At 46.9% G+C, this 20,039-nt stretch overlaps 1 protein-coding gene across 3 annotated transcripts in view; it reads left to right on the plus strand.

Moving 5' to 3' along the window:
- The window catches only part of Cabin1 (calcineurin binding protein 1), a 140,252-nt gene that overhangs the window by 85,318 nt on the left and 34,895 nt on the right, over positions 1-20,039 (plus strand). For all 3 annotated transcript variants that reach the window (XM_076866211.1, XM_076866293.1, XM_076866339.1), the window contains one exon: positions 10,081-10,194. In XM_076866211.1, coding sequence (XP_076722326.1) covers positions 10,081-10,194 — 114 coding nt within the window. The remainder of the gene's footprint in view (positions 1-10,080; positions 10,195-20,039) is intronic.

Here is a 20,039-nt window from a genome sequence, read left to right on the forward strand (position 1 = left end):
GAGATTTAGAACATTCAAATGTGCAAGCAAAGCATTTTGACCAATATTACAGAGAAAATAACAGGACACAGGCATGGGGGTAGTATAGTAGATCTGTGAAGGCAACTGTGCTGAGACCTGTGATGTAAGTAGCAGATGGCAGCAGGCTAATTGAAAAAGAGAACATCTATCTAGGATCAGCAGCCGCCAAAAGTAGATATGTGGTTGACAGCTAGAATGGGCAGGCAAGCAGAGAAGCCTGTGGGGGTCTCCTTGGGAGATTTGGCTCTCTGAACCCAGGCTTTTCTCCTAGAGGTCTCCTACTGTTGCCCCCACCCCCCAAGCCTTCCACCTTCTCTGTAGAATGTTTAAAGAACCAGGAAAGGCATTTGGCCAGAGAGATAGACCCTGACTTAGCACTGATTACTTTAAAGAATTCTGTTTGGGAGACTAGGCTCAAAGATCCAAAAGGGTACATGCCTTATCCCCTCAGTAATTGATCATTCATAGGGCTTGACCGGTTTCCCTTAAAGTTGGCCTCAGCAGGCCTGAGGAGGGAAGAGATCTTGTTGTCCTCAGGGCCTTGGCCTCTGTGAAGTGTGTGCTGGCAAACAATAGCATGTTATGGCTTTCTCCATTACCCACTGCCTGTTGCTGCTGCTCATGCCACATAGGAGCCTGGCCCACTCACTGCCTGACAGTGGACCACTGCCTCACATGGCAGTGGACTTTACCTCTCCACTCCAGGCCTTCTGTATCAAGAGTGGCCTGGGTTTTAATAAACTCCAACCATCTTGTATCTTCACTGATGAAGCAGTTTGCAGACCAGAGGGACAAGGACTGAGACATCATCCCCACCCCAATGTGATCATTGCCTTAGGAACTTTCTACCTAGTTCCTTATGGGAATAGCAGAGCCCACTGCAAGAGCCCTCTTGTGTCTCAGTGAGAGGAATATTAGCAGTCATCATTGGGTGTTCCCCTACTTTCCCAATGTAGCTGGTGTCAGCTCTGAACAAGACACAACCACTTCCTGGTGCTGAAGCTCAGACCCTTCCCCTGTGCTGTTGCAGGGCACCTTCCCCAAAGGAGCTGATAAAATGGAATTTGGAGAACAAGATGGTTTGTAAGGATGAGTACCTGTAGAAGTGAGAGGGAGAGTGCAAGATTTGTTGGGAGGAGAGGTGAGCTGCGATGCAGGCCCCATGGTGTCCAGCCACCCAGCCTCTGCTTCCTGCTAAAGGACTTTATTTGGAGCCTAAGGGAGCTGATATACATTAAGTGCTCAGCACAGTGCCAGGCAGAGGCTGTGGTGATTATATCTTGCCCTCCTTATTTGATGAGTTTTTTCAAAGTAGAAAATGGTATTTATGTCAAATTAAAGTAAAATAGAAGGGGGATAACCATACTTCTACCACTCTAAAACAAAAGCTATTTCATGTGTAATATTCCTTCTGGCTCTGTGCACATGCACTTTTGATTGTGTGCTTTTGAGGCACTATTCGTTTTAGGGCCTATATGGCAGGGATCATATTCCCTTTACTTTACATCTGGGAACCCAGGCTCATTGTTATATGGGGCTGGGTTTCAAAGCCAGATATTGGCCCAGGTGGCCTCACTCAGGGCCCAGTTGCTCCATTACCCCCACTCTGTTAAGTGTGTCTACCTTAAGTGTGTCTTCCCATTTTGTTCTTTTCATATATGTCCCCAGGTCATTTTGGTCACTCTGTGATGGTCCGTGAACCATCCATGAGTCCATGGACCCAGTAGATCCAGCCATTCCCATTAGTAGGGATAGAGGCTGCCTAGAACTATCTGCCCCACTGATGCCTGTGGCCCTGGGCAACTCCCACAGTTGTCACAGTTGTTTCTCCCAACTCTTCTGTCAGTTATGTTCCTAAAGTTGATTTCCTTGGTTTTTGGAAGTGAAATGCTGGCCTTGGTTCTGAGATAGACCCCTTTTGTGGCAGATTCTCCCTCTCTATAGCTATACTGCCAACTCAGAACCCCAGGCATAGCCAGATGTGCTTCTGGTAGTCTCCAGGCCATCAAGTGAACGCCCTGGAACCAGATTGCTTACCTGGGCCAGCTCCCATTGGCTTCTTTGTCAGCTTTATCCAGGGACCTTTGCCACCAGTTGACACCACCAACTTGAATGGCAGGTTATTAGCATCTAGATCCACTGAAAACCTAAGTTAAAACCATCCTGTTACTCAGGATATGCCTGTGTCCTGGGGACAGGGCCTGAGTGTCAGCTCTGCTGGTAGCAGCTTGTCCACAAATCTGGGGACACAGCTCTTTCTGTTGTTGACTAATTCCAAACCATTAACTGGCAGCAGTGACCACTTTTCAAACATAGCTATTTGGTAACAAACACTTCACACTGTGTATATTTGAAGACAGCACATTTCTTCATAAAACCATGCCTGTGGGCTTGACAGTGACATTTTCTGGTTGCTGTCTTGTGGCTCAGTGGCCAACTGGAGTGCCAGAAGTCTGAGTCTTCAGAGGGACCCAGCAGATAGAGCCTGCCCAGGCCTGATGGTTGACTCCTGGCCCCTTAGATCTTTCACAGTACCTCAGAAAGGGCATGGTTTGTTTCATAAGAATTTTGAGGAGAGAGAAAGAATGTGGGTTCTGAGGCTGCACTCTTTTGGGTTCAGATCCTGGCTTCATAGTGGGAACTTTTGGAGGCTCAGTGAAATTCTGTTCCAGGAGAATGCTGGTGATATGCATATAGAATTATTGTGATAACAAGGTGAAGGGTAGGGTTCCATGGTAAAGCAGCCGACAGCTTTTCTTCCCTTCTAATTAGGGTGAGGTCTCAGCATCTCCATGGCTGCTTGCTCTTCTGCCAGGCCTTCTGAGAATTCCCTGCCTAGGGCAGAGTTGCCAAAGGCCAGTATGCACCTGGAAGACAGCAGAGAGGAAAAACATGCCTACTGGCAGCTAGTAATGAGTCTAGGAAGAAAAATAAAGTGGATAAGGAGATGGAGGAGGAAGTTTGGCTATTGAGTCAGGGAGGTCAAAGAAGACCTATCTAAGCAAAGACCTGAATTACCTGATGGAGACCTGACAGCCATGGGGCATCAGGGCAGAGGCTGCCAGGTGGATGGCACAGCCAGCATGCCTGCCTTGATATAGAAACGGGTCTGGTGGGAAGTAATAGGCAAGAAGGAGGGGGAAGAGGGTGTGGTCAGAGGCCTGCTGGGGCCTAGTTAGGCAGGATGAATTGTGGAGACATCATTCCAAGTGAACTTCAAGCCATTGCAACAGAGGTGTCATGTAGCTTTATATATATATATATATATATATATATATATATATATATATATATATATATATATATATATATATAGTGAAACATATTTGAGCTGCTGTAAAGACAGTGAAGGGTCAATTTAGAGAGCCTTGCCAATCAATGTATTCCAATTTCTTACGTTTAGCTTTTTCCAAGCATGTAAAGTCTAATCACCTTTTTTTCCAATGATTAAAAGGATCAATCCACCAGGTCTGGGATTGGGATATATGTATCCTTCTGTTCTTACCCTCATGTAGTTACTGATGGGCATGGAGGTGTCCTGCATTTTGCTGGGTGAATCCATGTGAGGATGTATCCTCAGCTTTGTGAATGTCCCCAGCTCCATCAGAGTTCCCCAGAGTCTCTTGGATCATGCAGCTCTGCACTCTGTAAGCTCCAACCAATTCCCCTCAACCTGGGGAAACCAGGGCAGCGGTGGCTCCACAGGCTAAAGCCAGGACTTCTACCCATTCCTGATTCCTCTAATTGTCTTGGAACCTCTGAACCCCATCCCTTTCTTCAGACCAACTCCTGAGATATAGCCAGGTAAAGAGCTGAGCCTGCCGTCACACATGGTAGGCAGAAGGCCACTCTGCAGAGTCCCATCTATCTCACAGAGAAGCTGGTCCTCCTCCCAGATATATGCCAGGTAGTTCCCTCATTTGGTATCACCATGTAGGGGTCATGGAACCTGGCCCTTATGAGCCCCACTCTGTCTTTCATAGATTTGTGAGAGAAGAGGTCATTAAGCAGTGAGTGAACCACTGTGATTGGTTGTAGCAGAGGGAGAGCTCCTGGGAGCAGAAACACAGGCAGAGCACATTATCAGAACCACCTACATGGTGGGACTGTAGGTGACCCCCTGTTAGAGATACCAGGGTATTGCAAGGAATCAAACATCTGCTCAGAAGTAGCTTAACAAGGCGAATTTTACTTCTGCCCACTTGGGTGGGCAGTCCACTGTTTTTATCCCCAAGGCAGCACTGTCCCTTGTTCTGAAAGGAGGAGCTTGGGGTTACAATCTATACAATTGGCTAATTTTAAAATTGGGGTGGGCTAAGGGAAGGGCTATAAGTTACAGTGGCTATAGTTGGATCTCAAAATGGCTATGATTGACTCTTATATCCCAATTAAGGCTAAAATACTATATTCTGAAAATAGACCACCAAACTTTCTCACACCCCAAGGACAGTAGCCCAGTTCTCCTGTTTCCTGCCATTAGCAAGCATTGCTAAATCACTACTTCATGTAGAACTCTTGGTATAGTTAAGAACATAGGCTACCCTGCTCCAAGCCTTGATGTCCTATATGAAAGGATATCCTCAGGGGCTCCCAAGAACTCTGGCAGTTAGCCCAATGGGTAATGTATTGAGACAATTAATGATAGGGTGGTGCATGTTAGTAAGCAGACAGTTGAAGTAAACCCTGCAGTCATGGACTGTCTCACTAGGAGAAGCCCAATACTGAGCACCCTGGCTTTGGGTGGGGCCTAGGCTGCCCTACTCATGCCCTCTGGCCCCCTGTTGCCTCACTTGACATGTTTCTTCCTTGTTTCAGAAACTTAGTTTATGGAAGGTTTCCAGCCTCTTTATAGGCACATAATATGTAGTCCTCTCCTTCCCTGATCTACTGCTGGCCCTTTCCTGCCTTTGAGCCTCAGATTGTTCCCTCAGCCTGATATCTTCTTCTTTCCCATTTTATTTATTTGTTTGTTTGTTTGTTTTAATTTATTTATTTATTACTGGGAATGGCACCCAGGCATGCTTTACCCCTGAACTACATCGCCATCCCTTTTTATTTTTGAGACAAGATCTCACTACACTGCCCAAGCTGACCTTGACTTATGATCTTCTTGCCTCAGCCTTCCAAGTCTGTGGGATTACAGCCATATACCACTGCATCCAGATTTCTTTTCCGTTTTCTGAAAGCATAAAACTTGCTCATCTTCGTTTCATGCTCCCCATAAATATCTATTGCATCCCCTCTGTGGGCTCTAAACTGATAGCTAACCCTTTGAGGAGCCACTAATGAACAAGTCAGTCCATGGCCCTCTCCTCATGGGGTTGACAGCAAACCTGTCAGTGCCACTGCACAAGGTGGCAGTGATGCTGTGGGGACAGTATTGTGGGAGGCTGGGTGGGGGTCAGGCAAGATGGCACCAGGCTGAGGGACCTGTAGAGACTCAAGTGGGAGCAGAGGCAAATGGGACTAGAGGACCATCTAATAGGGGAACAGGGAGAAGATGAACTGGCGTGTAGGCAAGGAAACTGAGACATGAAGCTGGCCCTTGCTTTAAGGGAAATACAGCCTGAAGATTTTCAAGCAAGAGAGTTAGAAGGTCCTCTGCCTTCTGCTGGGGAGCTAGAATGGTACAAATGATGTATGGAGGAAGTCATTGAGGTGCCCATATACTTTCAGGATTCTTCTCTCTGCCTCTCATCAGCCAGCTCTCAGCCTGTCCTCTGTTACAGTGGGGTCTATACACAGGCTTCAGGGCTCACAAAACCCAGGAAGATATGTGTGCTTTCATCTGGTGAGTGGCTTCAAGGAGTTCTTCCCATTCCCAAAGGTATGGGCCAGTGCTTTGTAACAGGTTGCATGAGGCTTGAAAGAAGACTGTGGCCAGTTCAGCACATGCCCAGATAGGTTTGTAATTTGACTTGCTCACCTTTGGATGGGCAAGGAAAGAGCCCAGTCCTTAGAGTCTTTCTGGCATGGACCAAAGTGTGAAGCTATCTCTGTCACTTCCTGGCTCTGGGAGCTCAGGCAAGCCCTTGAATCTTCAGCCTGGGTTTCTTCATTGGTAAACTGTCACTTACATGTGATGAGAAGTTATGGTGTTGTTTTCAGCCTGGGCAGCATTATGGTCACCTTGCCTCACCTTGAGATACTGTGAAGCTGCAGGGTAAACTGTATGTCAGAGGACCACTGCCTCTCACAGAAGTCCAGTAAGGGCCTAACACAGACTCTTTCCCTTCCTCACCCCACCAGTCTGGCACCTGCCAGATCCCTCAACAGGTTTCCTGGACCCTGTCAGCTCCCATCCAAGGTGTCAGATGCGAATTAGCTGAAGCTCCCATGAGCTGTCTGGATACTCTGTGCCTTCACTATTAATTGGCTCTTTCTCTGGTGGGCCTTGGAGACAGCTGGAGAAATGCACTCTTCACCAGTGCATAGTGGCCAAGTCTATCAGAGACTAATTGATAATCCAGGTTGGATTTGACAGGCCAATGCTTTTAGTACTTTTTGCAAGTGTCCTGAAACCTCTCACTGCCTTCCTCCTGATTCCTCCCTCCTCCCTAATCCATCCCAAGGGGAAAGGCCACTTGGTGTAGCTGTCACTACAGAAGCTGTAGAGTGGTGAACAGTGTGGGTTCCCATTCTGTGACTATGGGACCTGCAGTGAAGTGCCCAGATCAGGAAGCAGTCTTCTCCTGTCTACCCTGGCCCCAGGGCTACTTTCTCTAGTGTCCCTAGCCAGAAGGAAGTCTTTGTTGGGACCTTCTTTTCTTGGTTTTCATAGGAAAAGAGGGCTACTATGGAGATGCTTCTTCAAGCCATGTTATTACATCTCCTGCCCCAAACTGCTGCTACTTAACAGGTCTTCTGAACATTTCTCACAAGTCCTGAAAAAGCACTAGACATGACTTTGTAGTCACAAATCTTATGTAACTTTGCTCAAGCCTCCCATGTCACTCCCATGAATGACCCCCTGGATCTCATGAGGTCACTCAGCTGAGGGAAAGGACTACCACAGCATTGAGGCCAGGACTGCCCCTGCTTTGGGCCCCATAGTCTATATTCAAAACAGTCTCCCAGCTTCCCAGCCCCCATTAGCTCTCTCCACTGGCCTCACAGGTAGACCAGCCTGGTCTCCTCTACCTCCTCAACTGAACTCTAGCTGTCCCACCAGAACTCTTGCTCCAGTTAGTTCCCCAGCCCCAAAATAGCCTTGTGCAAACCATAGCCCAGGGGTCACCTTCTGGAAGCTTCCCTGGCCTTCCTGGTCTGGATCAGAGAGGATCTCCTTTGCACCATGGTGAGGTAGATTCACCTCTGGTACTAGAAGTGCAGGTGATGGTTTCCTGTCCCATATCCTCTTCTGTGAGGATTCACCTTGCCAGGGATATAGCTCAGTTGGTAGAGTGCTTGCCTCGCATGCACAGGCCCTGGGTTCAATCCTAGCACCAAAAAAAAAAAAAAAAAAAACCCTAAAGATCTACACATCTACACATGGCTGATTAGGGCAGACACCTACCTGGACTAAGCCAATGACTGAACTGAATAACACTAATAATACTAAGGGGTCATGACTGACACTGGTACACTGGTATGTCAGCCTCTCTCCTGGGCTCTTGAAGCTACCTACTGCTCCTACTTGCCTCAAGCCTTTACTTTCTCCCAGTTTTGATGAGCCAGCTGGAACTAATCTTGGATATTGATTGATTGATTATTGACTGTACTAAGAATTGTACTCTCCCACTGAGCTATGTCCCCAACCCTTTCTTATTTTATTTTTTTATTTTAAGGTAGAATCTCACTGAGATGACTAGGCTGACCTTGCACTTTCAGTCCTTTTTCCTTAGCTCCCAAATTTCTGGGATAGAGGCAATCACCACTGGACCTGGATTAATCTTGAATTTTGTTTTAATCAAGTGCATCCAGACATACAAGGTCTCTTCACTCTTCTGTTTCTCTAGGGACACCCCTCCCTCATTGAGGAGCCTGCTGTGGAAGGGAGGGGGACATGTAGGCTATGGGTAGGGTGGTGCTAGGAGGGGAAAATATAAGGCTAGGGCTTATAAACAGCTTTAGAAAGCTCCTGAATGAAGTGGCCCTAGCCTGAAAGAGGCAGGACATTGGAACCTGGCTGCTAGATATTTGAATATAAACCACAGTTGTTCCCCTGGAGTTATTGGAGTTCAGAACTTAGAGACTCAGACTGAGTATTTCATTCACTGAGAGTGGTCTATGCTCCTGATCCAGGGGCCTGACTCAGGTGTCTTAAGAACTTGCTACTAAGATAACCCCCCTCCTCTTCCTGCTTCTGGGCCTCAAATGGGGCTACTGCCTACTGGAGACCCCCATCAATTCACCATGAAGGGATGCAGTCATCAGGCCCTAAAGCCCTGGAAAGGCCTTGAGGGTAAGAGAGGAAAAGTATCTTAGTAGGCCATGGCTACAGCTGGGAAGCTCTGATAGCAGCTGAGCTCAGTAAGAGTGATTCCAATGTGATCCTTGATAGAATTTTCTACTTGAAGCTCCCCTCACTATTCAGTTGGAATTGACTCTGTACATGATCTCAGCATGTCAGACTAGTGTCTGAGCAGGCACCAAGCCTTCCACATGCAAGGCCATGCTGACAGAGTGTCCTCTGTCTTGTCTGACAGGAATTATCCTTGCCCTCCTCCTGGCATTCTGGACTGTCCACAGCTCTCTAGTCCTGCCTGCATGTTAAATTAGACCAGATTAGAGCCTCAGTACTGCTTAGTCAGGGCAGCCTTGACTTTAAGAGAGCCTGGTCCTTCACCCACTCTGAAAGTCAGGCCTTGTCCCCATAGAAATTGGCCTTGGAATTAATACTTGGACTTAACCATTCAGTCTTCTCTTGGGAGGTGGCTCTCTCCCTCAGACTTCCTTGGAAGAGCCAATTTTTTTTTTCTGCCATGAATATGTCATCCAGGAGATGCATACTTGGGACCTTACCTCGACCATACCAAGGGGGCCTTCATTCTTGTGTGGCCCACCTCCATACAGCTGCAGGTCCTACCTGATGTTAGGAAACAGCCTGCTGTACATGGCCCTCTGTGTCAGAAGCTCAGAGGCTAGCAAGCATGGGCCTCACAACCAGCAAGCCAAGAGTCTGGAGTTGTACTTTTCTTAACCTGATGATGGAGATAACAGTAAGTTCAGCCTGGCCAGCACAGGCTTGTAGGCCAAGAAATGAAGAGGGTGTTGGGAGCAGATGGAATATGAGGTGATGAAAGTATAGACCCAGTGCTAGGAAAGATAATCAAGGAGCCTAACGGGGAGGAGAGGACTGATTGGCCTGAGAGAATGGGTATGATAGAAAGGATTGGGGGTCCAGGCCTAGCTGTGCTCCCTGCAGTACCTCCCCTGTAGGATAGGTAGCACTGCCCTATGGTGGGATGTATGGCCAGGGTTCTAGTTCTCACTATTTAAGCACACTGTAGTACAGAACATAGAGGGAAGGATGCTGGCTAGGAAGCTGGTGAGAAAGGATTCCTCTCTAGGCTAGTAAAAAGGCCCCAGAGAAAGTTTGAGGAAGCCAGGTCCATGCCCATCCTCTCTCCCTGTCCCCAGCTTCACCAGAGGCACCATTGCCCAGGGATCTTGGGCCTGAGCACTATTGCCATCCCTTTGAGTCTAAGGCAGCTTTGTCTCTGGCTGTGAGTAGGGGTTTCAGATAAATAAGTCAGAGCTGCTTTTTGGGGTAGTAGGAGGTCCCCCCAGTAGCAAATGGGTACTGGGTCCATGTGGCAGGTTTTCAGGGTTGGTTAAAGGGAGAAGTCCCTCTGTGCCCATTTTGAGCACTCTGAGGCCACACTTCTCCTCTCAGTCACCTCTACTAGATAAGAAATCAGTTCTGGAAATACATTCGATAGCTCAGTAGTCAAAGCCCATGGCCAGAACTGCCTGGAGCTGTGGGATGGATGTCTGCAGAACTGCTGCTCATCTCAGTTTGCTAGTGCAGCCAGGAAGGAGCGGACTGCCTGCCTTCCCCGTGGGCGCCCTGAACAGCCCACACACTCCTTTCCAACCTACTTCTTGTTTCCCCAGAACCTCCAGTGGGCCCGAGATGTGTTGCTAGGCAGCAGTATCCCATGGCAACAACTGCAGCACATGCCGGCACAGGGGCTCTTCTGTGAGAGGAACAAGACCAATTTCTTCAATGTGAGTACTTCGCCTTGTTGATTTCTGAGGCTTCTTGCTGCCACCGCTTTTTATTGAAGGCACATGAATCAACCCCCTGGGCGGGCATTCCCAGGGCTACAGATTTGCAGCACCTTCAGAGGACAAGCAGGGTGGCGCAGGTGAGAGTGCACCAGACTCAGGCATGGGACTGATTGCTGAGCGACTTCTGGCAAATCACTGTCCCTTCTGTGCACTGGTTTGCTGTCTGCAGTAAGAGCAGAATGGGTGACCCTGGTGTGTTCTCTGGAGTCCCAAGTGTTCTGGAATAAGGTGGGCAGTGGTGAGAAGAGCTTTAGGTCACAGCCCTGCTCCCTCTGGAGCAGTTCCACCTCCCACTTTGTGGTCTTGGGCACCAAGAGATTCTGACTACAGGTGACTTTACTGCTTAGAAAATAAGTTTACCCAATGCTGGGCCTTCAGTACCCTTTTAGCCTTGCCATTCCATGTGGAGTGGAAACCTACTCCTTAGGCAAGAATGGCCCACTGCCCAGGCCTGTCTGCCTCCTATCCCAAAAGCCCACATCTGTCTTCCTTCATACCCTGCCAAGCCAAACCCTTCCTCATTTGTTCTGCCTTTCACAGACAACTGACCCCTCACTCCTCTACCTCCAACTCCACATGCATCCTCCACCACCCTTCCTAGCATGGCCAGATCCCAGCTGAGTGGCTTTGATAAGTCACACAGTCCCTCTCACCTTGGTTTCTTATGTATTTTTCCCTGGTTTTCCAATATTCATAGAGAAACTGAAAAATGGAGTCAGCCTGAATTGGAGCTAAGAAGGTCAGTTTTCAGAGGATATGACAGAAGTTGGTTCTCAGGTCCCATCTGGCTAGGTCTCAGACTGTGACCTTCTGAGTCTGGTTGGTACTCCAGAACCTGGGAGTCCTATATCTGTGCACCTCTTTCTTTTGGTATTATATATAAATAGTAGCTGTCTTTGGTAATCAAGCAACATGGTACAAAGAAATTTGCCATGAAAAAGAAGCATGTTCTCACCCACATGCCCAGGCCACAGCCATACCCCTCAGGAGCTACTGTTCTTTGTCCCATGTGTGTCCTTCCAGAGGTCATCTGCCTTTTGTAAGCTAGTTTGCATTTTAAAGAAGTAAAAGTACATATTTGTGCCCTCCCTCTGTTTTTTCATTGAAGAGCATCTCTTGGAGAGTGTTTAGCACTTGCTCATTCTATTCATTGATGGAGATGCTGAGGATCAAACTCAGGGCCTAAGCAAATTCTTTTCCACTGAGCTATATGCCTAGCCTGCTCAGTCTTTTTAATAACTGCACAGGACTCCCAAAATATGAATGCCCTATAGTTTATCTGACTATTCCCTATTGATGGGCATTTACATTATTTTCAGTCTTTTTTTCTATAATGTTTTAATATACACCTAATTTTACATTTGTGGGAGCCCATTTATAGGATAAATACTGAAGTCAAATTCCTAGGACAGGGCTGGGGATGTGGCTCAAGTGGTAGCGCGCTCGCCTGGTGTGCGTGCTGCCCGGGTTCGATCCTCAGCACCATATACAAAGATGTTGTGTCCGCCGAGAACTAAAAAATAAATATTAAAAAAATAAAAATTAAAAAAAAAATTCCTAGGACAAAGGGTATGATACCTTTAAAGTAGATAACCACTCTCCTAAGAACTGGCCCACTTTCCCTTTAGACTCACGTTTTCAGACCTCATCAATTCTATATTACTGACTTGGAAATATTTGCTCTTAAGTAGATGGAAATGCTATCTATTGTGTTTCATGTATTATGAATGAGATTGACGATGATGATATCATGTTTAGTTTTAACTTCTGTTTAGTTCTAGTCCTGTTCATTTGTCTGTTGGATTATTGGTTCTTTTTTAATTGATATAATGAAGTGTGCCCATTTGGTAACATTTTTCTGCAGTTGATAGACCAAGCAAGTTTTTTAATTACCATGAGCTCTTGGGTTTACTTACCTTTTAAAGTGGGTTTCCATTACCTTGCCTCTCCTTGAAGAGTAACTGTAGGAACCAAGTTAAATGATGGGGTGGTATTCCTAATCTAGAATCTAGCACATGGTAGGTACTCAAGAAAATGGTTTCCTTTCCTCCTCTACTATTGGTGCTTTGCCCTTAAAGACAGTGCAGAAATATTGGAAGGAGAGGCCCAGCCTTCATGCCTGCCTCATGGGTGAGGCACTCAGCCTTTCTAATGCTGAAGTTAAGGAAACTGGTACCTCAGGTACTGGGTCAAATGGAGCACATCTGAGCTGGGGCCTGGTGCTCCAGGCCCCATTCCCACTAGGCTTACTCCTGGCAAGTTCCCTCATAGTTTCTGAGAACTTCTAGAAAATGAGTCCTACAGAAACACATTCAGAGGTTGTGTCAGCCAGAAGCCTCTGTAGAAAGCTGGACTGGTGTTTTGAATGGTTTTTTCCCTCTTCTGGGTCAGATGCTTGTTCTTCCAGCAACCTGCTATTTTTACTACCCTCAGCGTCCCTCCTAGCCCCATCTGCTTTTTTAGCCTGGTGCCCAGCAGGGCAGGAAGTGCTGGGCAGACCTTGAGCAGTCAGCACCCAATTCTGTACAACGTCTTTTACTAGGTGTGAGGAAACTGTTTACTAACATGTTGATGGAGGAATATATAGGACAGCCCTCAGACACTACTGGGACAAAACCATGTCTCTTAACAGATAGAGCTCTGGAATCCCATCTCACAATGGTCCTTTATTTCCTGTGTCTGAGGACATCCTTCAAGGCTTAGTAATTGTCTTTGGACCCACTAAGATTTCCCCAGTCCACTTCTAAAAGCTCAAGGCCAGCTGTAGGTCAGGGTGAGCTAGCTGGCCCACCTTCCCTCCAGTGTGCAATGGGGTTTACTGCTTTGTTCTAGGGAAGGCAAAAGTGAGGTAGTGGGGACCAGCTCTTTTAAGGAGATTTCCTCCTTAAAAGGAGGTAGGTAGAGGTTGAAGGGCAGGGTTACCACATGCCCTGGCCTACCATTCTTCCAGGCCCACTGACCTGGACCATTCATGCTTCCCAGCCTCAGTGTCATTCACCCAACTATTTAGGCAGCCCCCTCATCTATCCCAACAGAAGGTGGGAAACCTTCCTATTATATTTTTAGTGACAATTTTTGAAAATTGTGTTGAGTCATATAGGACCATGTTGTCACTACAGACAGATACATAGAGGAGCTACACCCCCTTGTTTGCCCACCTCAGGCACTGTGCCCTTCTTAGAGGTGCTTCAGTGAGAGCACAACCGTTCTGTTTCTGAAAACAGTATGTGTGCATATGTGAATATGTCATAATGTGTGTTCTTCGGCAACTTGCTCTTTTCACTGACGTGAAATCTTGGGTTTCCATGTGAGAAGTTCAGGCCATTTTGTTCTTAGCAATTGCTGCCCTCTCCTTGGGTGGGCACATGGGTAGGCCCTGTATTTGCTCTCACAGCATCCTAAGGCATGTATTCTTGTGTTGCTGCCATGTTGTGTGAGTCTCCTGGTCTGGTCGAGCCTGACCCAGAGAAAGTGCTTATGGAGAATTTCTGGATAGATTTCAACTCGTTTCCCTTGATAGATGGCTTCCAAGCACATTGTCTGGTCTATTTAGTGCTGAATACAGTGGATGACAGGGAGATCTTTGGCCCCTACCACAGGACACAGAAGGCTTATGATAGAGCCCCTCAGGGCCTTTCTGCAGGGCCTCTGTTGGATGCTATAGACCATGTGGGAGGTCAGGATGCTGCTTAGCTAGGAAGTGGGCAGGAGAGAAGGGTCAGGATTATTTGTACTTTTGTTGTTTAGCTTTTTGAGGTCTTTTTATATACCCTAGAGATTAGTGCTCTATCTGATATGTGAGGGGTAAAAATTTGCTCCAAGATGTAGGTTTTTTATACAACTCACAGATTATTTTTTATACAACTCACAGATTGAGAAGAAACATTTTAGTTTGAATCCATCACATTTATTGATTGTTGATTTTAATTCTTGCGCTATAGGAGTCTTATTAAGGAAGTTGAGGCCTAATCCCACATGATGAAGATTAGGGCCTACTTTTTCATTTTTTTTTTTATTGCTTGTTCAAAACATTACAAAGCTCTTAACATATCATATTTCATACATTAGATTCAAGTGGGTTATGAACTCCCATTTTTACCCCAAATACAGATTGCAGAATCACATTGGTTACACATCCACATTTTTACATAATGCCATATTAGTAACTGTTGTATTCTGCTACCTTTCCTATCCTCTACTGTCCCCCCTCCCCTCCCCTCCCATCTTCTCTCTCTACCCCATCTACTGTAATTCATTTCTCTCCTTGTTTTTTTTTCCCCATTCCCCTCACAACCTCTTATATGTAATTTTGTATAACAATGAGGGTCTCCTTCCATTTCCATGCAATTTCCCTTTTCTCTCCCTTTCCCTCCCACCTCATGTCTCTGTTTAATGTTAATCTTTTCCTCCTGCTCTTCCTCCCTGCTCTGTTCTTAATTGCTCTCATTATATCAAAGAAGACATTTGGCATTTGTTTTTTAGGGATTGACTAGCTTCACTTAGCATAATCTGCTCTAGTGCCATCCATTTCCCTGCAAATTCCATGATTTTGTCATTTTTTAGTGCAGAGTAATATTCCATTGTGTATAAATGCCACGTTTTTTTTTATCCATTCATCTATTGAAGGGCATCTGGGTTGGTTCCACAGTCTAGCTATTGTGAATTGTGCTGCTATGAACATCAATGTGGCAGTATCCCTGTAGTACGGTCTTTTAAGGTCTTCAGGGAATAGTACGAGAAGGGGAATAGCTGGGTCAAATGGTGGTTCCATTCCCAGCTTTCCCAGGAATCTCCATACTGCTTTCCAAATTGGCCGCACCAATTTGCAGTCCCACCAGCAATGTACAAGAGTACCCTTTTCCCCACATCCTCGCCAGCACTTGTTGTTGTTTGACTTCATAATGGCTGCCAATCTTACTGGAGTGAGATGGTATCTTAGGGTGGTTTTGATTTGCATTTCTCTGACTGATAGAGATGGTGAGCATTTTTTCATGTACTTGTTGATTGATTGTATGTCCTCCTCTGAGAAGTGTCTGTTCAGGTCCTTGACCCATTTTTTGATCGGGTTTTTTGTTATCTTACTGTTTAATTTTTTGAGTTCTTTGTATACTCTGGATATTAGGGCTCTATCTGAAGTGTGAGGAGTAAAAATTTGTTCCCATGATGTAGGCTCCCTATTTACCTCTCTTATTGTTTCTTTTGCTGAGAAAAAAACTTTTTAGTTTAAGTAAGTCCCATTTGTTGATTCTTGTTATACTTTTTCATTTTTAGACTCAAGGTCCCTGGTTTAATTCCTAGGTCCTTGATCCACTTTGAGTTGAGTTTTGTGCATGGTGAGAGATAGGGGTTTAATTTCATTTTGTTGCATATGGATTTCCAGAAGGGCCAGGATTAGAGGCATCCTTGTGAAGCTCCTCAGGCTGGACCCTCCCTTAGGTAAGTGACTGAGCCTTCTTGGGAAAGAATGGATGCTAAGGGACATGGGTGAATGGGACCTTAGGTTCTAACATTCCAGACAAGAAACGTTCCACCCCCAGCCCTTGCACGTGGGACCTGCCTTACTGTTGTTTGGTCCCCTGCAGTGGCACAGACATGGTGTGTATTAAGCCCAGTGGTGTGGGTTGGACCTGTGGATGAGTGAGGGAGGAATAAACTTTGTGCATATTCATTCCAACTGTTTTGTACACTGACTGAACCAGCATCCTTAGAGAAAGAACAGTTCCCCACCTAGCCTTTTCCTGCCACCTGATCTCTGCTGTGGAAAATCCACTAAGGCAGGAGCATGTCAAAGCTCCTGGGCTGAGGCTCGTACACCTCAATAAGCTGACATCCCCAGCAAAGGCCCCCATTACACGAGTCCTCTCTTACCAGCAGAATAGTCTAGTCTGTGACAAAACAGAGCCAGAGTTATTGGATGTTGTTGGTTAGGGCCACCCAGGACACTATTGCCCAACCTTTCAAAGCCTCAGGAAGGGCTGACAAAAAGCACTGGCCATGTGATTCAAAGATCTTAAGCCAGTTGTACAGAAAAGGAAGTCCAGGAAAGACACAGAGGCCTGGGGTGGGAGGCAATGAGACTGAAATTGCACCTGTAGGCATAGGATAGTCCTTCTCCTTTATTAGTCAGGTCCAAAGGGGCTACAGAGAATGGAACCAGGGGATTATCCTTCCCTGGGTAGAGGAGGCCAGAAAAGCACATGCCAAATTGGATGGCACGTGTTTCTAGGTGACTGTCCATTCCAATTAAGTTAAAAGCTTGTTTCTGGGTCCCTAGAAACTTCTTGGGCTTCCTGTGCAGGCAGTGCACCTCTGGGAAGGCAAGCCTGTGGGGGCTGGGGCCAAGCTGCTTTGTCCAGAGTGAACCCCTTTCCCTATCTTGTAGTTGATTCAGAAATATTCTCCCATAGTAACCAAGCCAGAGATGGCTCTCCCTTCTTCCCCAAAATGTTTGTTCATTTTAGCAGGCAGGGCTTTTTCTTATTTCAGTTCAGTTTCCAGTCTCTGTGAAAGAAGCAAAAGGAGCTGCAGGCCAGATTGGCACTGCTTCCTACTTCTGAGACTGTGTGGGGTGGGCAGTACCCATGTCCTGAACTTAAGAGAGCAGAGGGAAGATGCTGGCTTCTGTGACTACCCTGTATATGGTGCTTCCTCCATAGCCACCAGCAGTCCCTGGGACCTAGAGTCACCAAAAAGCGCACACAAACAGATTTTGGTCACATATACACTCAGCTCTGGGATACCGCATCCCTTCCTTGACCTTACACAAGGCCTAGGACTGCCCCTGGGCAAGGGTGATCCTGACAGGTAGATGAAAGTCCTCAGCATATTGCACAATTCATTTCTAGGACTGGAGGTCATCTCACATGGAGCCTCAGGGATTTTCCATGAATCCCAATAGACTTCCACTGATCCCAGAGTCTAGTGCTGATGCTGGAAGGGGTGGGATTGAAGCAGAGGCTGGAAAAGACTCTGATTCATGCATGGTTAGGACATCCTGAGGCTCAAGGCCTACCCTGGTTTTAGTGGAGCTGCACAAGATGCAGACATAGCTGTTCTGCCATCACATAGGCCCTTTTCTGCTTGGCCAGGCCTTCAGTTGGTGCCTATGGATACAGGTCATGTTCCCTCTTTCTTGGCCATGGCTGCATAGCACTCCACTGTTTGACCATCCCACAGATTGTTTACCTGCCCTCTTTTGAATACATAGGTATTCTCTACTGGTACAAACACACCGTTTCCTTACATCTTCTTCCTCCCCTATTCTAGCATCTCTGTGAACAAATGCCTGGAAGTACAGACCAGGACATAGACCCTCTATTTCCAGTGCTTCCACAAATCACCAGATGGTTCTACAGTACTTGATTAGTTTCCCTCTTTCCAGCATTCCCTCTTCTACCCCCAGCCCTCAATCACCGATGACTTTCATTTTGACCCATTTGTGGGGTATGGTGAGGAACTTGGGTGGTTTCAGTCTGTGCTTCCCAGGTGACTTGGCCTGAGGCCAGTCCCCTTTCTTTGACTAGGCTCTGAAGTTTTCTCTTCTACCTGGCAGCTCCCACACAGGCTCAGCTGGTTCTATTTGTCCTGAGTCTATGCCACTTAAATTATGGGAAATACGGTCATCATGAGCTATCTTTGTATCTATTTTTTTTAACAAAAGTTTATTCTTAAATTTACAACAAACTCCAAGACAGCATTTCATTCTAGCTATAGGTGGCAAGATGTTATAGCAGGGACCCTGATATTTAAATAGCAATGGAATCAATGATCACCATCATCTCAGTATCAAAGAACCATCTTACTTTTTGCCAGATGTCTTAATTCCACTCATGGCCAGGGTCCTTTCCTGTGGCTTTTGATTTTAGCTCCTCAAATTTATTCTGTTCCTCTTTATGTTCCTGCTTGAAAGCGCATCTTCCTTATCCATCTCCTTGTCCTGCTTCTTGGCCTATTTCAGGAGCTGCTTCTTGCCATCTTCATGGCCCTACTTGGCGTCTGCCACCCCATCCCATCTTTGTATCTTTTAAGTGTGTGTGCTCTGTGTAGTCCCTAGCCCTGTATCATAAGTATACACTAAGGGCTTTGATGCAGTCTTGGGAAGGAAGGGCCACTCCCCCACTGGTGGAGCAGCCACCTGGGGGGCTGACCACTTGCCAGAGCTAGAGGGAAGGAGAAAAGGTCTTCATGGCCCCCAGGACTCCATTCTTTTCAACAAGAATCACTCACATCCATTCTATTTTAACTGCTACCAGTTGGCTCTTGTGGCCTTGGGAGAATCCCTACTTCTTCCCACCTGGCGAGTAGATGCCAGGTACAGTGGGCCCACTTTTCAGGCCAGGCTTCAGCTAGTGCCATTCCCCTTCAGAAAGAGCCAACAGTCCAGATGGAGACCAGTAGAGCCAGGCAGAACACAGCCTATGGACCCCACCCGACCTGGGGACTTCATCTAAAACAGCATTGCTATTGTCTTCACAATGCCTCCTCCAGCTCAGGTAGGACATGCCTAGTGACTATGAATCACTCTCATCCCCAAGAGAATTACCTGGGGTGAATAACTGGAAAGTAGCAGCCTTAGAACAAAGGGATAAGAGGCATATCAGTGTATCTTAGTTATGTACCCAGGAGTTCAGCTGTGGCCGGTATTCAGGGACTTCACCTCCTGTTGCAGGGCCAGATCCCTCATTGCCTCCCCCATCACCTTAGGCCAGACTTGCTTCTTCTCTGCCTCTATCCCTCCTACTTTTAAGAGGTACCATGCCTAGTGGGCCTATGGACCACTCTATCCCCAGACACCAGCCCCAAGTTCAGAGCTTGTTGTGGGTAGATATCAGTAAAGGCCAAGTTGCAAACTAGGGATAAGAGGTATTAGTCTCTATCTAATCCCTAAGACCTACCATCACCCCAGGCAGCCAGCAGGGGTAAACAAGCCCCAAAAGCTTCAGTATGAGGACTTTCTGCCCACCCTCTCGATCAGGACTAAAAAACATCAGGATAGGAAGGGCCTGAGTATAATAGCCCCATGCCTTCCCTCATTCAGGCCTATATCACCTTCTCCCCACTCAGGACCAGCTGTGGCTGGTTCTACTTATATCACTACTTGTCCCTGTGCCCATGCTTCAAGAAGTGCGTTAACCCACTGAACACCTGCTATGGATCAGGTCCTGGGCCCACTATATTATCAACAAGGCTCAGATCTGCAGGCCAACCCTCAAGATTGGAAGGTCCCATCACCAGTCTGTGCTGGAGGATGGGCATCAACCTCAGTGTCTAGCACTGAAACCCATGCATGGAGACCAGCAGCCCCACCCAAAGGAGAAAAGCAGGAGTCTGCTGGTACCTTCATGTCATTGGCCCAGCTACCCTAGGCAGGAGTGTTACCCATTGGCTGAATGGGGAGGATGGGGTGGCAGTGAACAGAAGGACATGGGCATTTAGCCTTTCCCTAGGAGATGAGGTTGGGATTCCAAGCCAATGAGGGGGATGTAATAGGTAGACTAAGCTGTTTAATAGATCTGCTTTGGGGAGTGGAACAGCACTATAGGCTAACTTGGGCACCAGGTCTATTTGGGGTTGTGCCACCTCTCTATGGTAGCCACCTCATCCAGGCCCATTTCAGGGCTGGGGCTCCTGAGGCCAGGAGCAGAAACAGTAGAGGCCCCATTTGCTACTGCACCAGAACATCTTTGTCTGATCCAGCCTGGTCTTATTAGGGGCCTATCAGGGAAGGGTGCTTATGAAAGCTATTGTAGGACCAGTCTCATTGGAGGGTTTACTTGGGGGTG

The sequence above is a fragment of the Callospermophilus lateralis genome, chromosome 1 (assembly GCF_048772815.1).
Source record: "Callospermophilus lateralis isolate mCalLat2 chromosome 1, mCalLat2.hap1, whole genome shotgun sequence".
Taxonomy (NCBI): Eukaryota; Metazoa; Chordata; class Mammalia; order Rodentia; family Sciuridae; genus Callospermophilus; species Callospermophilus lateralis.